Consider the following 17,608-nt stretch of genomic DNA (forward strand, 5'->3'; position numbering starts at 1 on the left):
GATTGAGGTCCAACGAATAAAACAAAGTTACTTCTTATTGATGTAGGTCATTGGAGATTGCAAATGAACCATATCGGTCGATTTCACTTCTTGAGCCCCCTAATTATGTTGTTATTGCTGTTGTGGTCACATGTCTATATATGGAGTCGTCACCTCCTCGTCTAGCTTCTGTAGGTGAGCAAGCTTGTTCCGCTCCAAACGAGCGATCGCCGCGGAAACATGATGGCCATTGGTTACCTAAAGGCGCCAAAAACTCGCCTTGTCATCATAGGCACTCAGTATTTATGCAAGCGCCGATGCCGCCCGGCCTCTCAATGAGGTTCTCCACTAGATACCGCTGATTCTCCGGAGCATTCCACTATCCGCAACCTGTGGACGCACCCGGTAGCTCGCAGCTAAGCTTCTCGTGATAACAATGAACACCACAATGATCGGTGATCCCAGCTATCCCGTGCCGGGTTCGCAATTATAATCCGGTTTGGCTACAATTTTGTACAATGACTTCTCCAACAACCTCAAAAAACTGTATGGCCAAGTATGGTGTGAATCGGTCCATAACCTCATACAGCTCCCATATAAACCGGTCTCCCGATTGTACTTATTCAGCCCCTAGAGGACGACCCAACGTTTGTCCAAAATCGAAAAATACACTCGAAGAAAAAAGTTGGCTGAAAATAACAAACACTGTCTGTTGGCTATTAGTAGGTCATTTAGCTGCTATTGTAGGAGTAGTTCTGCTATTACAGCGGTAGTACTGCAACTTCAGAGTAGCAGGCTTACTGCTGAAAAGTCTGTTGTTTGCTGAAAATGACTGCTGCTTAGTTATGAAGGGAATGTTAGAAGAAAATATAGAACTCATATGAAAATGTGTGTCTCAGTGGATCTTTATAATCACCACTGAATTTATACTTTCCATAACCTAATTTCTTTAAATTTAGATACAAGAGGCCATGTCAATCATGTGCACAGTAGTAGGGAAATAACAAAAAATGCGATGGATCAAGTAGCTTCTTTACAGTAATATTTCACAAATTAAAATCATATTTTCCAGCAAAATTTCTAAAAAAAATTAAAAAAAAAAATGCCTAAAGTAATCAAACAAATTAACAGGCAACCATGAAAAGTAGCATACAATTTTTTTTCCCTATGTTTGCTGAAACAGCAGTAATATCTGCTTTTCCATTTTCAGCAGATAAAAACAACTGTTAAAGCTAACTTTTTTGCTGTTTTGAATAACAAATTTGGTTGAGTGTAGTCAAAATTCTGTCTTTGCCGTCGATGGTCGTACGGAGTCTTTTTACCACTTATAAACATTTTTTGTTACGCAACATCCCAAATTTGATGGCACTTTTCTGATAATGACATTGAGCTGAAATTGGCACATATATCCTAAACCGTCCAGCTAACTGAAGAAAACAAAAAGAACTAGCCCAAAATGTTCAGCCCGTGAAGATTAAATTGAAAATTCACCCTATTATACCCTCCACCATAGAATGGGGGCATACTAATTTCGTCATTCTGCTTGTAACACCTCGAAATATGCGTCTGAGACCCCATACAGTGTATATATTCTTGATCGTCATGTCATTTTAAGACGATCTAGCCATGTCCGTCCGTCTGTCGAGAGCACTCTAACTTTCGAAGGAGTAAAGCTAGCCGCTTGAAATTTTGCACAAATACTTTTTATTAGTAGTAGGTCGGTTGGTATTGTAAATGGGCCAAATCGGTTCATGTTTTGATATAGCTGCCATATAAACCGATCTTGGGTCTTGACTTCCTGAGCCTCTAGAGGGCGCAATTCTCGTCCGGTTTGACTGAAATTTTGCACATGGTGTTTTGGTATCACTTTCAACTCTAAGTATGATTCAAATCAACTCAACTAAGTATGATTCAAATCGGTTCATAATCTGGTATAGCTGTCATATAAACTGATCTAGGATCTTGGCTTCTTGAGCCAGTAGATCGCGCCAATTCTCATCCCATTTGGCTGAAATTTTGCATGAGGTGTTTTGTTATGACTTCCGATAACGGTGCTAAGTATGGCACAAATCGGTATATTGTGAAAGAATTGAGGACCACTTCAATTGGCTGTTGTTCTTAAATTGAATTTTATTTAAACAAAATATTTCTAAGCTAGCTTAAGCCTAGGCAGCATGTTCCCATGCTGTTGGGTTGCTCACCTGTGTGAATATGCAACGTATGTATATTCACACGGCAACGCGGATGGGTGTCCATATGCGCGAATCAGATTACCTAAGCCAGACAATGATCATGACCAAGGCCAGACAATTGTCTCACACATATACACACTACATCTCCCTTTTCACAAAAAAATGATTACTTGCTAATCATTTTTTAATATGTACAAAATTACTTAATAGATAATTATTTCTTATGGAAAATATAAACGTTTTTAATAAAATCTTAAAGTTAAAAAAACAATAATTATTAATTCTACAATTTAATTAAATGTTATGTGTTAGTTAGATTAATTTTCTTAAAATGACAGAATATACATTTAACAAAATTACAAAAAAAAATTAATAATAAATGCTAAAATTAACTTAATTAAGGTACACGAATTTGAATATATTTAAAAAGAAATACCAAAAAAAAAACTATGAAAATAAATTGGTGAACAGGCCTGTCTCTAATCTATTTTCTAAATATTTTTAATCTATCGCTATGAACAGTAATAGTCTTTTTGCCCTTTATAACGTAATTACCATTTTTCATCACGTCAATTATGTTATAAGGGCCTAAATATTTACTATCTAATTTGTGACCAGTTTCATTACGAAGAAGCACAGTATCACCTATATTGAAAATTGGTTCGATTTTTCCTTTATCATGCCTTTCTTTACGCTCTATTTTTGCCGTTTCCAGCAATTGCCTTGCCCTTTTATACGCCATTTCCATCCTGTATCTTACTTCCTTGGAGTAATCCTCAGGATTATACAATGGTTGAATATCCTTAATTTGATTAAATACCTGAAACATGTTCGGAACCCTGCCGAATAACAGTTCATAAGGGCAATATCCGTGAGAAACTGAAGGTGTCGTATTGTAACAATACGTGAAGTACCTTAACCACACATCCCAATCGTCCTTGTCAATGGATATGTAAGACCTTACATATTCGTTGAAAGTCCGATGGCTCCTCTCTACTGTCCCAAGAGTTTGATGATGGTAGGCTGTGGAAGTAATGTTTTTCACTTTCAAATATTTGCACAAGTGTTCAATCAAACTGTTTTTATATTCAGTACCCATGTCAGTAACTATAGTTCTCATAGGCCCATAAGTCAATATATGAGACTCAAAGATTGCTTTAGCTACTGTTTTGGAATTTTTGTCCGGTATTGGCAAAGCAACTAAGTATTTTGTGAAATCACAAATAAGTGTTACTGCATACTCATTGCCTGTTTCGGATTTCGGGAAGGGTCCAATGGTGTCAATCAACACAATATCAAAGGGCTGTGCTGGCGTATGTGTCAATGTCATCGGAGTTTTGGTATGTCGGGTTACCTTTGAGAGTTGACATTTCTTGCATGCCTTAACATATCTGGTAATATCCCGAACCATACCTTTCCAATAATAGTGTCTTTTAATCTTCCCGTAAGTACGTGTAATACCAGCATGACCTCCTTCAGCGGCATCATCATGGTATCTTGTCAAAATAGTCTTTTTTTCTTTCTCATTATTTCCGTTTATAATGGTCACCATAGGTAGTAGCGCTACTTTTACCCTATTTAATATCTTCTTGCCCGTTTTCTTGAATGAATCAAGTGGAACAAATTTAAATATTTGTTCGCTTGGTGCCATCTGAAGTTGGGATATTTTCAGTGAGCCAGCTTCTCTATTAAGCCTGTGGAAAAATTGATCTAAATCAAAATTTCCATTAGCACACAAATCCACAACATGAATTCGTTTTAAAATCACTTTGCCATGTTTTAAGCAACACTGGTTTAAAGATAACTTTAATTTTACGAATTTTTTAACATCATTAAAATTAATGACGTCATAAACGTTGGGCTCTTCGATTGAAATATTTCCACGAGTATCGTCATAAACGTGGTTTGGACTATTTCGACGAGTTTCAGATCTTGTCACGACTTTATATACTCCAACTGTCTGTTCATATTGCTCTTTTAGCTCATTAAGAGTGATGCGGGAAAGAGCATCCGCTACAACATTTTGTTTTCCCTTGAGAAATTCCACGGTAAAATCATATTCCTCCAAATCCAATCTTATTCTCGTCAACTTGGAACTTGGATTTTTGAGCGAAAATAAATATGATAAGGGCTTGTGATCCGTTTTCACTAAAAAATGTGTTCCGTAAATGTACGGCCGGAAATATTGTATTGCCCAATGAATTGCAATTAACTCTTGTTCGGTTGTTGATTTATTACTTTCGCCGTTTGTAAACGTTTTGGATGCAAATGCAACAGGAAGCTCTTTTCCATTATACTCTTGGCTGAGCACAGCTCCACATGCATATTTGCTTGCATCCGTTGTAATACAAAATTGCTTTTCAAAATTCGGGTACTGCAGAAGTGTAGGTTTCAACAATTGTTTCTTGAGGTACTCGAATGCCTCATTGCATTGTAATGTCCATTCAAATTTTACATTTTTCTTGCAAAGTCGAGTTATATGCCGAGAATAGAATGAAAAATTTCTGACAAACCTTCGATAATAATTGCAAAAAGCAGTTGTATTGTATTTAAATGAAAACTTGTTGAACTCATTGTATTTATCAATTTACTAACCCATGCTTTATATAAGACACTGTCTTTTGTATGGGTTTTATCATAATAAAATACAAATACAAATACAAAATAAACTGTGTCCACAAATACATAAACTGAAACATGGTCTTTTCTTATTTTGTACATAATATAAATTAAAATTTTTACTTTTTTTTTCGAGACAAAAATAGTCTTTCTCCTTAAAAAAAAATCTATACATATATGTATATTTGTATATGGATTTTACTTAACTTTTGAATGCGTTATTGTTGTTGTTGTCCTGCGAAACTCTTTGCGATGGAAGCAGTTAAACTATTTTTACCAATTAGAATTAGCTTATGCTGGAACATCTTTACGTTTCTGGTTGTGGTGGTGGTGGAAGTTGTAGATGCGGTCCCTCTATTTGTATTGTTGTTGCTGCTACTTGTTGTTGGTAATAATAAAGGATTGGAAAAGATGCAATTAACTGATTGTTGGTTTAGCAACAAATGATGGTTGTTGTTGTTGGTGCAGTGTTTCATTTTATAATTGCTGCTTGATTTTGCTTAAAAAGATTCTTTTTTATTGTGCTTCAGTTCTCATCTTTTTTTTGGTGTTGCTGTTGTGTTTTAATGTTTTCTTCTTGTTTAATTCTTTTTGTTTGCTTTTTTCAGTTTTTTTTTTATGGAGTTTTTTGTATTTCATTTATGTTTATTTTCTATGTGTTGTTTTTGCCGTTGAATAATTAAAAAAATCGTTTTTAGTTTTTTTTTTTTTCACTGTGCTCTAAATGGCGGCGAGTAGGGGTTTTTTTTTTTATTTTCACGGTCGCCATGTGAAAGAATTGAGGACCACTTCAATTGGCTGTTGTTCTTAAATTGAATTTTATTTAAACAAAATATTTCTAAGCTAGCTTAAGCCTAGGCAGCATGTTCCCATGCTGTTGGGTTGCTCACCTGTATGAATATGCAACGTATGTATATTCACACGGCAACGCGGATGGGTGTCCATATGCGCGAATCAGATTACCTAAGCCAGACAATGATCATGACCAAGGCCAGACAATTGTCTCACACATATACACACTACAATATAACCTGATATGGCTGCCATGTAAATCGATCTGGTATCTTGACTTCTTGAGCCTCTAGAGGGCGCAATTCTCATGCGATTTTGCAGAAATTTTGTACAACGGCTTCTCTCAACATACGTGTCTAATAGGGTCTGAATCGATCAATAGCTTGATACAGCTCCCATATAAACCGATCTCCCAATTTTGCTTCTTGAGCCCCTACAAGGCGCAATTCTTATCCGAATGAACTGAAATAGTACACAATGAACTTTACAATGTTCTGCATTCATTTATGGTCCGAATCAGACTATAACTTGATATAGCTCCAATAGCATAACAGTTCTTATTCAATATTCTTTGTTTGCCTAAAAAGAGATACTGCGCATAGAACTCGACAAATGCGATCCATGGTAGAGGGTATATAAGATTCGGCCCGGCCGAACTTAGCACGCTCTTACTTGTTTTTTACGTCTAAATCTGACCCGATTCCAACCCAACTTTATAGATATTGTGGTGGTCGGTCGTCGAGGAAAGCGTTGTGCACAATTTTGGTAAAATTGGTCAATAAATGCTCTTGCAGTGGTTCTAGAAATGAAAATCAGGCGATATACATATATGGCAGCTATATCTAAATCTGAACCGATTTCTATGAAATTCAAGGGTAATATTAGCAGTTAGAGGAAAATTCTTTCTGCCAAATTTCGAGAGAATCGTAACAAATGAGCACTTTATTGCTATATTTCTCAAAATCGAACGAACATATACATGGGAGCTATATTTAAATCTGAACATATCTCGATCACACTTTGTGAATATTGTGGAAGTCGTCGAGAAAGCGTTGCGACCTGTAGTTTGTAAACAAATTAACATGGACAGACGGACAGACAGACAGGCGGACATAGCTAAATCGAATCAGAAAGTGATTCCGAGACGATCGGTATACTGTTCAGTGAGCAAATCTCACTTCCTTTTGAGTGTTACATACAAATGCACAAAGTTATAATACCCTGTACCACAGTAGTGATGCAGCGTATAAAAAATGAGAAGATAAAGTCAGCAGCATATCGGTTCATAAAGAAGCAGTAACAATACTGGGCCGATAAAAACCAAATTTAATAAAGTCAGTTGGAAACCATGAACCTAATCGGATGAAAATAGGCTCAAAATGTAAAAAACGGTAGATTTAAGATGTATCAAGTTATGAGCCGATTCGAACGATGCTTGAATTACGCAACAAGAATGACGATCGAAAAGTGCATGATTGGAATACATTCGCTATCGGATCGCCATTTTTTGTTAAATTAAACTAAGCTCAGATTGTTATACCGAATGAAATGTAGGGTCTTGTTAGTCAACCTCTTCTTATAGCACAGAAAGAAAAAATTGAAATCTAACTGCCAACATTTCCTCAAAAAGACATCTAACATCAGCAACACACACAAAGCCAAAACTTGTTATCGAGACAATTTTTGACTTCCATAGAATATCTTTTCAATATGAGAGTATGGCAGCTACAAATTTTTCGTGCGCAAGAATTAGATAAGTTTTTGTTCAATGTTTTTCTGAACAGCTTTTATAATTTTTTAATTCCACAACGATTTCGGCTTAAAGAAAATTTTTTATTTAAAACAATCTCAAAAATTTTACATTAAAAAAAAAAAAAACAAGTAAAAGCGTGCTAAGTTCGGCCGGGCCAAATCTTGTATACCCTCCACCATGGTTCGCATTTCTCGAGTTCTTTTCCCGGCATCTCTTCTTAGGCAAAAAAGGATATAAGAAAAGATTTGTTTTGCTATTAGAGCGATATCAAGATATGGTCCGGTTTGGACCACAATTAAATTATATGTTGGAGACCTGTGTAAAATGTCAGCCAATTCGAATAAGAATTGCGCCCTTTGGGGGCTCAAGAAGTAAAATAGATAGATGGATTTATATGGGAGCTGTATCGGGCTATAGACCGATTCAGACCATAATAAACACGTATGTGGATGGGTTGATGTCATGAGAGAATCCGTCGTATAAAATTGCATTCAAATTGGATAAGAATTGCGCCCTCTAGAGGCTCAAGAAATCAAGACCATAGATCGGTTTATATGACAGCTATATCAAAACATGGACCGATATGGCCCATTTACAATACCAACTGACCTCCACTAATAAGAAGTATTTGTGTAAAATTTCAAGCGGCTAGCTTTACTCCTTCGGAAGTTAGCGTGCTTTCGAGAGACAGACAGACGGACGGACGGACATGGCTAGATCGGCATAAAATGTCGCAACGATCAAGAATATATATACTTTATGGGGTCTCAGACGAATATTTCGAGGAGTTACAAACAGAATGACGAAATTAGTATGCCCCCATCCTATGGTGGAGGGTATAAAAAGAAATCAAAAAGGCCCCAATTGCATCGCAATGAAGATGATGACCCACCATTTTTCATAAATTGTTTAATAATTTATATTTTTACAAATAATTAATAATGCGACTACTTATTGTACATACACAATTTTTCGTCCTTGCAAACTAGCTCAGCTTTTTAAATTTAATATGAATTTACAATAATAATAAAAAAAATAGTATAATTAGCGTACCACTTGATCAAGGTCTCAAATAAGAACATTGTGATTAGAGCTCAATCACCATTAGCAGGTGTTTTGCACCATGGATATTTGTGGGATTTTTAGGTCATTTGAAAATGAAGGGGTAAAAGTTTGTTGGCTACGAGGATGGCGCTTTTGTCTTGGTGTGTAGCCGTTCAAAGTGCATATAGATTGGCCAATGGGCTTGACGTATACCCCCAAAAGATAAAGTTGATGATTTCCCCAATATGAGATAACTTGGATCCCTCCTAGATGGTTGGAGCTACAGTTCTCACTACGGATAGGGGTCCTGACATGCAATCGCAATGTCAGGACTTTGGTGTCGCGCTGGACTCATGGCGGACTTACAGTTGAGCATGGCACTGCCTGAAATTGCGGGGGAAGGTGCCGGCCTATGGCTAAACGAACATCTTTTTTCTTGACTAAATTATTATCAGGCACATAGTGCTTTCGCCATTCTTGAAAATCTATCAATTTATAAAATATTTATTTCGCCTTGAATTCACAAATTGGTCGACATAGTTCCATCAGGTTGAAGTTTCATCTGCTGTGCTAATACGGCCACCTTATTAAATACGCCTTGCTCTGAAGCTAATGGAAGTTGTGAACATTTTTAGATATACGCGTTTTTTCTTGCTTGACATTCAAAAATTAATAAACTTTTTTCTACTTGCTCTGATTGGTCAAAGAAAATTTGCTGAAAATTTTAAATTGCTTTCTTGTAGCAATTCGCCGATGCGGCCACTTTTTAAATACACATTGGTACTACTACTTATTAACAAAACATACAAGAATTTTGTTATGCCCATCCATGCACACATACGCACCACGAAAAGCTCATTTGCTATGTCGCTTAATTTCTGTTGTGGCAATTTTCCTCACCATATTGGGCATGAAAATTTCTTGTTATTATCTTTCTTCTCGAATTCTATTGTCGGGCTTCGAACGAAAATAGTCGAGCTTTAAGTCAGAGCGGGCAATTAAAGGCGCCCACTACATACCCGCATTGGAGAAGCAGAAATGCGGCATATTTTCACTCGATGATCATTTATTCACAACGCCAAACGACAGAGAGGATCATGTTGGGCCTATGTGGTGGCAACTGCAGTCTAGAATTGGCACAAAATGACCAGAGAACGCAGAGTGCAAGCAGTTAACGATCGATGTGAGACTGCGCGCGTGCACAAAGAAAATTTCCAGGAAATTTTCACAAAGCGTTAATAACGACGTTGATGATGATGGGGTATTTTGTGTCTTGTAGAAATGATTATTGCTGCTGCAGTAATTATTCGTTTGGCTACAGCCAACTGGCAGAGCAATTATTTCTAATGGCACATTTGTTGTAAATGCCTGGCCATGATTGTATTGGACACGAGTGTCAGCTATTAACGTTAGACAAAAGTTTATTTTCGAAATTCTTTTCTAATTCCTACAAGATTTTTGCTGCCAACTTATTTTGTAATATTTTTCCTTTTTTCAGTTTATACAACAAATGCCCCCATTTCCATGGTGTCCAATAAAGCAGTGAGCCCTATAACTGCTCAGGGCCAGTTGAAATCCAAAGTGAATGGCAATGCGGCAACTGGGAGCACAAACAACTTCACTACCAAAGCTCATATTGGAAATTCCACGGCAACTGCTAATGTGGTCAGTGGCAATAACTATGGCTCCAAGAACGCAGGACCACAGCATGGACCATTGCCTGCCGCTCGAGTCACAACTGCTGCTTCAGCAGCCACTAGCAGCAGCAGTAATGCCAGTGGTTCAGTTACTTCAGCAACAACAACAACACCAACAAATGGTAAACTGTCTGTTGGCAATGTTGGAAGTTGTGCCGTAAACAACTACCCCCGACAACAGCATCCACCACAAAGTGCCACCCAATCAAACGTTGCCATTGAAAATCCCTCAGATATGCCAGGACATCACAGCTGGGACCCTGGTCTGGGTGGTGTGGAGCATTTGGCGGGAGCAGCCTTAAGTCCTTTGTGTATAACCAATTCAAATCACGAGATTGTGCGGCCAAAGCCCAGAAGGTAAGAAGTCAATTTTTACTTCAATTATTTTTCAACACTGGCAAGTAGGCAATGTTGCCTTGATAACTTCCCAACGTTTAAACACACAGAAACCACAGCATAACTTAGGGGGCAACGTTAACTATTTATCGTAATGATCATTATCATCGCAGCAGTGAACAAGACGAGATATGAGGGTGATTTGCTAAAATGATTAGGAACATGTTTCCGGAAATTAACGGCATTCGATTCCAATGCTTGCTTGCTTTTGTTTTTCCATTAAAAGTCTAAAAAATCTTGTTCGTGAAATTTTCATTGCTCACTTGAAACGTTTAGCAAGGAGGAACTCTGTTGGGGTGTTTTTTTTCACGGCAGAATTTGGGAAAATACATTTTGGTCAAGGTCCACATGCGAGAGAAACTAATATTATGGCTACAAAAGCGGTAGCGGTGCAAAAACAAAAGCAAAGATAGCCGGCCACCACGAAGCTTTTAGGCACTGGTGGCACCATTGTTCGGTTGGAAACCAATCTTTGAAAAATTTCGTATTCTTTGGATTGTATGTCTGTCATACTGTTTCTGTTTGTCTGCTGCGTGGCGTTGTGTGTATGATTCATGATTATGTGCGAAAGATAATGAAGAGTTATGGTCGCCGCCACTGCTGTGGTGGGGCATTCATCCGTCTAAAGATGTCACTTATGATGGGTGCGTTGTCCAGCTTAGAACATGGCCACAAAAGGCGGAACTGTTAAAGGTCAGATATATGAAAACAAATGCCTGCATTGTTGTGAATCCCGTGATTTGATTTCATTTGGGTTGAGTTTGAAAAGTTTCTACTGCTTTGTTGGGGAAATCCAAAATTGTGAGACCGCCGGGGTGCTTCTGTCTTAAGTTGTTTGTTTTTCAGTGAGAAACCAAAGAATGTGTTATGCAACCAAACGAAAGGGGCCAAAACGGACAGCTGACTGTCGTAGTGCCTAGCAATTGTTTTGCTCAAGGCGCTGCCCAATGACCACTCACATACAAGTGGAGCAATGCTATAACTGCCATGCACCAATTGTTGTTACAAGCAGCCCAACTAACACACTCAACTAGAAGTGCGCCGACAAATGTATGAATGCATAAATTTATTGGTTTTTGATTAGGTTCATGTTAACAAACAAGCAAACGATCAAACGTACAAGCACATGTGTTACTAATTCTACAATGCGAATGTCCAAGTCCGATCAGCCGATAGCAGAAGCAATGAGCGCTTGTGCCGCAAACAAGCAACACCTGCACTTTTGAGGCTTTTATTTGTTGCCTTATATTGCAAATATATATTCGGTTGAGATAATTCACTAAAAATTTGACTTTTGTTTTTATACCCACTACCAAAGGATGGGGGTATATTCGTTTAACATATGGCGGGCCACTGTGTGACACCTCTTTGGGGAGAGTTTTCACCTGGCTTAGTACCTCACAAAAGTCGCCGGCATTGGGAGGGGATAACCACAGTTGAAAATTGTTTCTGATGTTCTCTCCAGGATGCGAAACCAGGCGTTCATCGTCGCCACGTTGGCCTCCCATTTCGTTTGCAACACATCGAAATATCCATTTCCGACCCTAAACAAAAATAAACATCGGTTTCAATCATTAAAATAATTACTTTTTTAATTGAAACTGCTCCAATCACAAAAATGATTGATAATATCAATAACCGTTTTTGAAAAATATTCCTTCATCGGCAGAAATTTACTTTACTTTATATTGTAGGGGACAAAATAGGCCATACTTGAAAATTGTTTAAGACTAAGAATTTTCTAATTAAAAATTACAAAAAAAATACAAATCACAGTCGTGATTGAAACAATTTTCAGATTCAATTAAAAAATTAGTTGAATCATTAATTAATTTTAAATTAACATTTTTTTAATTAAAAATGGCAAAAATTTCAATCGCGACTGTATTTAAAAAAAAAAAATATTTTATTATTCAATTAAAAAATTACCGTATCAATTATCTTTTTCATTGAAAAATATTTTATTTTCAAATGAGTTTTTAATTGAAAAATTTTTCGTGATTCTCTATGGACACAGGAACCATAGGCAGGTTAAGTTCAAAGATGGGCTATTTCGGACTATATCTTGATATAGCCCCCATTTCGCTGAAATTTGGCACAGTGAGCTGTGTTAGACGCTTCAACATCCCTGTTCATTGCGGTCTAGATCAGTCTTCATTTGGATATAGCTGCCACACATACCGATCTCCCAATTTAAGGTCAAGTGGCCATAAAGTGCGGATTTATTACATGGTGCAATGAGTTCCATTAGACCCCAATACATGCTGAATATGAAATAAATCGGACTAGATTTGGATGTAGGTACCATGTATCGGGTTTTTCAAGAGCGCTACAAATTTTTTTTTTTTTTTAATAAAATACTTTATTTCTGTTTAAGTACGTTCGATGCCATTATTTATGGAACTCGATTTCTTTTCACGGCCACGCTTGCAGAAGTCCAGACGCTGAACCCAATTTTCGACGGTTTTCAATCATAAACGGCCGATACTGCTGCAATTTCGCGTTCGATAATCAATCATCGCTGGCTTGTTGGCATAGGCCATAGACTTGACGAAGCCCCACAGGAGAAAGCCTAAAGGCGACAAATCGCACGACCGTAGCGGTCTGCATATTTTCCTTATTGACGAAGCCATTCAGCAAAAAATCGTTTGCTGTCCCTATCGTCCCCATATAATTTTTGTAGCATCCCTGAAAAAACAAAAACACGTGGGTCGTGTTAGACCCTCGATGCCCCCGATGAGTTTGGTCCAGATCGCATCATATTTCGATGTTCTGCTAAGTATATTTTTCGCCGAACTTGAATTAGGTTAATATGTACATTTATCCGAAGTGGTGGGTATCCAAGTTCGGTCCGGCCGAACTTAATGCGTTTTGATTTTTTTGTTTTCTGGCTTTTTGGGAAAAGTAAAAAAGATTTCAAGCACAGCACGAGGTAATCATTTCACAGAAACTACATAGTAATTGGCTAATAAATGTTAATGCCATATAAGCCATTATGCGGTCGCAGTGAGGCCAATAAACCCTTGAAAAATAATGAATGAAAATACGCGACGGTATGTGTGGAAGTTTCATATGATTAAAATATAATCTCCAGATTCATCTTTCGTTGCCGCCACTATCTTGGTCTTCAAACACATGACGGTGTGAGAATTGAATTTAATTGTCAACTTCGTTTTTTTTTCTCCTTTTGTGGCACACACGGAATGTTTTAACGAATTCACTAATCTACATCCATAACGTTGTATGCATGAATGTGTATGTATGTGTGTCTAATAGTAAATAACATTAGGTAGGCTAGGCATGTATGCATAAGGCAATGCCGATGCCTCGACAAAGCATACGAAGTCATGTTTAGTGGCCGCAAATGAGAAAATAACCAAAGAAGAAAAAATACATCCGAAATATGCCTGTGATATGCTGAGAAAACGTTTGTCCTTACTTTGAATACGGCGTCAGAGTCCTCGGGTCGGAGTCGAGGCAGTATAGTCTCCGACTCCGTCTGCAATTCCAGACTCCGAGTATACAGCCCACATTTTAAGGAAAAACTGGCATTGGTGAAAGATATTTTGCTTAGAACTGACAACTTTTTGTCGTAGATGGTAGTTAATAGAATCATAACTTTGCTTATTATTATTAAAAAGAAATTGAAACCCATACATCGGTGAAGACAAGAAAATTAATTTGGGGAAGAGGACCTTAGTGAAAGAAGCAGAAACTTAAGGCGATAGGAGAGGCGAACGGAACTCTGGTATTACCATCTGGAAGTTCATGCTGAACGAATGGATCAAAGCTTGTGGACAGAGTGGGTTTACATTCAGGGCTCAGGGACTGAGATCTGTTTCCGACTGCCTGACCACAATACGATCCTGCAGTCTGCGACGCAGTCTGATTTCAGGCCGTGGGCAATAAACGCACATGCATCACTTACTATACTTTAATTGGCTATGACGCAGCATTTGTGCCATTAGTCGAACCTAGAATAGCGTTCCAAACGCATCGATCTTCTGCGCTCCTTCTGGAATCTCCGACGAGGGATTTTTCTCTCAAACACCCCAAGTACTGGCTCATCTGCTCTCCCAAGTACCCATGCTTCGGAGCCGTACAACACCACAGGTATTATCAGTGTCTTGTATATTGCAATTTTCGTCTGTAGAGAGGTGTCTTTGCACCTCATCTGCTTGCTCGATCCAAAGTAGCATCTTTTAGCCAATATTATCCTTCGTTCTATTTTAAAACTGGTGTCATTTGTTTCGGTTACGGCGGTGCTGCGGTAGATAAAGTCGTTGACTATCCAAAAGTTTTGGTCCCCAACTTTTTCCATTTTCTTTATCTGCTCGGGTATACAGGGCTTTGTGGGAGTTGATATCATCCCCTTTGTCTTATCTCCATTTACTGCCAATCCCAACGAAAGTTGATTCTCTTTCCATACTTTCTCTTCCGTTGACCGACCCATAATATCGGTGTGATCGACATAGACGAGAAGCATATGTTCTCTTGTGAGTAGTGTGCCTATTCATACCTGTATCTCGTATATTCTTCTCCAACGGGATATTAAAGAGATAACATGGTAGGCTGTCTCCCTGTCTAAAACCTCATTTGGTATAGAACGGTTCGGAGAGGTTCTTTCCTATTTTAACTGAGGAACGTGCATTAGCAGGCGTCTTCCTGCAATGTCTTATCAGTTTTGCAGGGAAACCAAACTCAGACATCGCTTGAAATACCTTTGAACGTAAAGGGCTGTCGAAGATGGCTTTGTGGTAAGATTTTGTGTGGTAGATTTTTAGCGAAATTGCATTTTTATATCCACCGCCATAGGATGGAGGTTATATTAAATTTAGTCATTCTGTTAACAACACATCAAAATATACATTTCTTGATCGTAGTAAAATTCTACGACCATCCGTTCGTCTGTTGTAATCTCGCTACAGCCTTCAAAAGGTTACATATTGGGCTAAAATTTGGCACAGTAAGTGGTGTTAAGTGGTAATCTGGATCGGATTGTATCTTAAGTTCTCATATAGGGCGATTCTCAGATTTAAGGCTTAAGGCCCACAAATATCGAATTAATTGCTCGATGTATCTGAAATTTGACACAGCGAACTGTGTTTTACTCTTTGACGTGCTTGCAAATATGGTTTAGATCGTTAATTATTGGGTTTTCCCCCACATAGACTGAACTCCCGGTTGAAGGTCTTTCTCCCATAATATTGCGCAGATAACATCATATGTGGATATAGCTGCCAAAAGTATCGATTTACGGTCCTGAACACACATAAGACCCATTTATTACCCGATTTCACAGGAATTTGGAACAGTGAATTGAGGCGAATTTGGTCTAAAACAGATCATACTTCGATTTAGCTGCTCTGGGTAAATAAGTGGTTCAAATTTCTCCGGATTTTGTCGAAATGCTGTTAGTTTATACTCGAGTAGATGGGTATCCAAAGTTCGGCTGGGCCCATATCTCTCTTTTTACATGTTTTATGTTACACTAGCTGGGCCGGTGATGACATGATTCAAGTTTGAAAATTATTTATATTCGTATTCTACTCTCAAGTACATTTCGTTTGAATCCCATATTGTCCCGATCGATCTACATGTCCGTTTGGGGGTGGTTTTTGGGCTAAGCCGATCCCTTTGGAACTTGACCCAAAATTCTTATATAAGTTTCGTATTCTACTTCCAATTACTTTTTATTTGATATCCATATTGCCACAATTGTTTGGGCGGGCCTTCTGAAACGTCAGATCGAGTTGTTATATCAAGTTCGTACTCTACTCTTAAATACCTTTCATTGGATACCCATATTGTCGCAATCGGTAAAAATTTCCCTTTGGGTGGGTTTTGGGTTAGGGCGTCCCCACGGTTATTTGAGCTCAAACTTGTATACCAATTTTGTGTTTTCGGTTACGAGTTAAGAGTCTTAGTCTGCTGGGAGGGAATTTGGTAGGTTTTTTGAAAAATGCTGGTCGAAAAGTTTTTTTTTGTAGTAATAACTCTACTCTCTATTATTACCCCTTAAAAGCAAATTTTAAGAATTTTGGCGCCGCAAATGATTGAACTCATGATTTAAAGAACAAAAAAGAATATAAAATTAATTTTTTACCGACCGGGGGATTCGAACCTGGGTTTGCAAGTCATGAATGACATGGGCCTATTTTAACATCCACGACATCTAAAGAATTTCTTGAAAGTCCACAAAATTTCAATAATTTTGTTTGTCAAGCCTCTACAAGCCTACTTCAACAAATAATGTCTTCGATTCAATATCAAAATTCGTTGAGACTTTAAAGTTTCACATACATATTTGTTAATTGGTATTTTCGAAGATTTATTTATTTCTGTGCAGATATCGAAATCCATAACCATTTCGTATCTTCTTCCATCTAGAGCCTGAAAAAGTAGATTCTGAAGGTTTGGTGAGTAAGAGATCGAACTTTGACCAAAACAAAATTTGGATACGATTGTATCCTGAAAAATGTACGCCAATAATAGTTCTACCTCATTTTAAGCCACGATATTAAAAAGTAATGAATGTTGCCAATTATTTAGAAAAATGCTTGGAGGGGGACGGATACGTCGTTGAATGTATAAATATTACCAGTATCAAAATTTGTGTGGAGGTTACACACTAATGTTGATGCTGGAAACTTTTGTGTGAAACCTTCTCTACGAAGATTGAATATTGGTGTTATGTGCTATAGGGAGGAGTTTTAAGCTCACCGTTGAGCTATAAACTTGCGCTCAAGCCTTCTTTGAGAGAAGTCACTCGGATGTTCCTTGTTGGGTTATGTTTAGGCAAAATTTTAAATTTACAATCTGTCTAACAAAATATACTTTAGTATTTGGGCTTTTTCATTGTCCCTACTGCTTACTGTTACAACAATGTTGGCTAGTTCGGCTGCTGCTATATGACCTAATGTAATAAAATAGTACACCCATATGCACAAAGCCAAATGAATGATTTTCATCCCGGCCATAAGAGGCATAGTTGTTATTAACCAAAAAAAAAAAAAAAAATATCGCACGTTGGGCATATTTTGAGGCAGGCGAGAAAGTGTGGGAGTTATCAGTAGGAGATCACATCTGTCTGCTATTGTTTTACTCACCTCTAATCACAGCGTTTTCATGCAAGT

At 37.8% G+C, this 17,608-nt stretch overlaps 1 protein-coding gene across 3 annotated transcripts in view; it reads left to right on the forward strand.

Moving 5' to 3' along the window:
- The window catches only part of LOC106096183 (ankyrin repeat and BTB/POZ domain-containing protein 2), a 66,777-nt gene that overhangs the window by 24,035 nt on the left and 25,134 nt on the right, over positions 1-17,608 (forward strand). For all 3 annotated transcript variants that reach the window (XM_013263793.2, XM_013263794.2, XM_013263792.2), the window contains one exon: positions 9,878-10,433. In XM_013263793.2, coding sequence (XP_013119247.2) covers positions 9,904-10,433 — 530 coding nt within the window. In that variant the 5' untranslated portion in view covers positions 9,878-9,903. The remainder of the gene's footprint in view (positions 1-9,877; positions 10,434-17,608) is intronic.

Source organism: Stomoxys calcitrans, chromosome 1 (assembly GCF_963082655.1).
Source record: "Stomoxys calcitrans chromosome 1, idStoCalc2.1, whole genome shotgun sequence".
Taxonomy (NCBI): Eukaryota; Metazoa; Arthropoda; class Insecta; order Diptera; family Muscidae; genus Stomoxys; species Stomoxys calcitrans.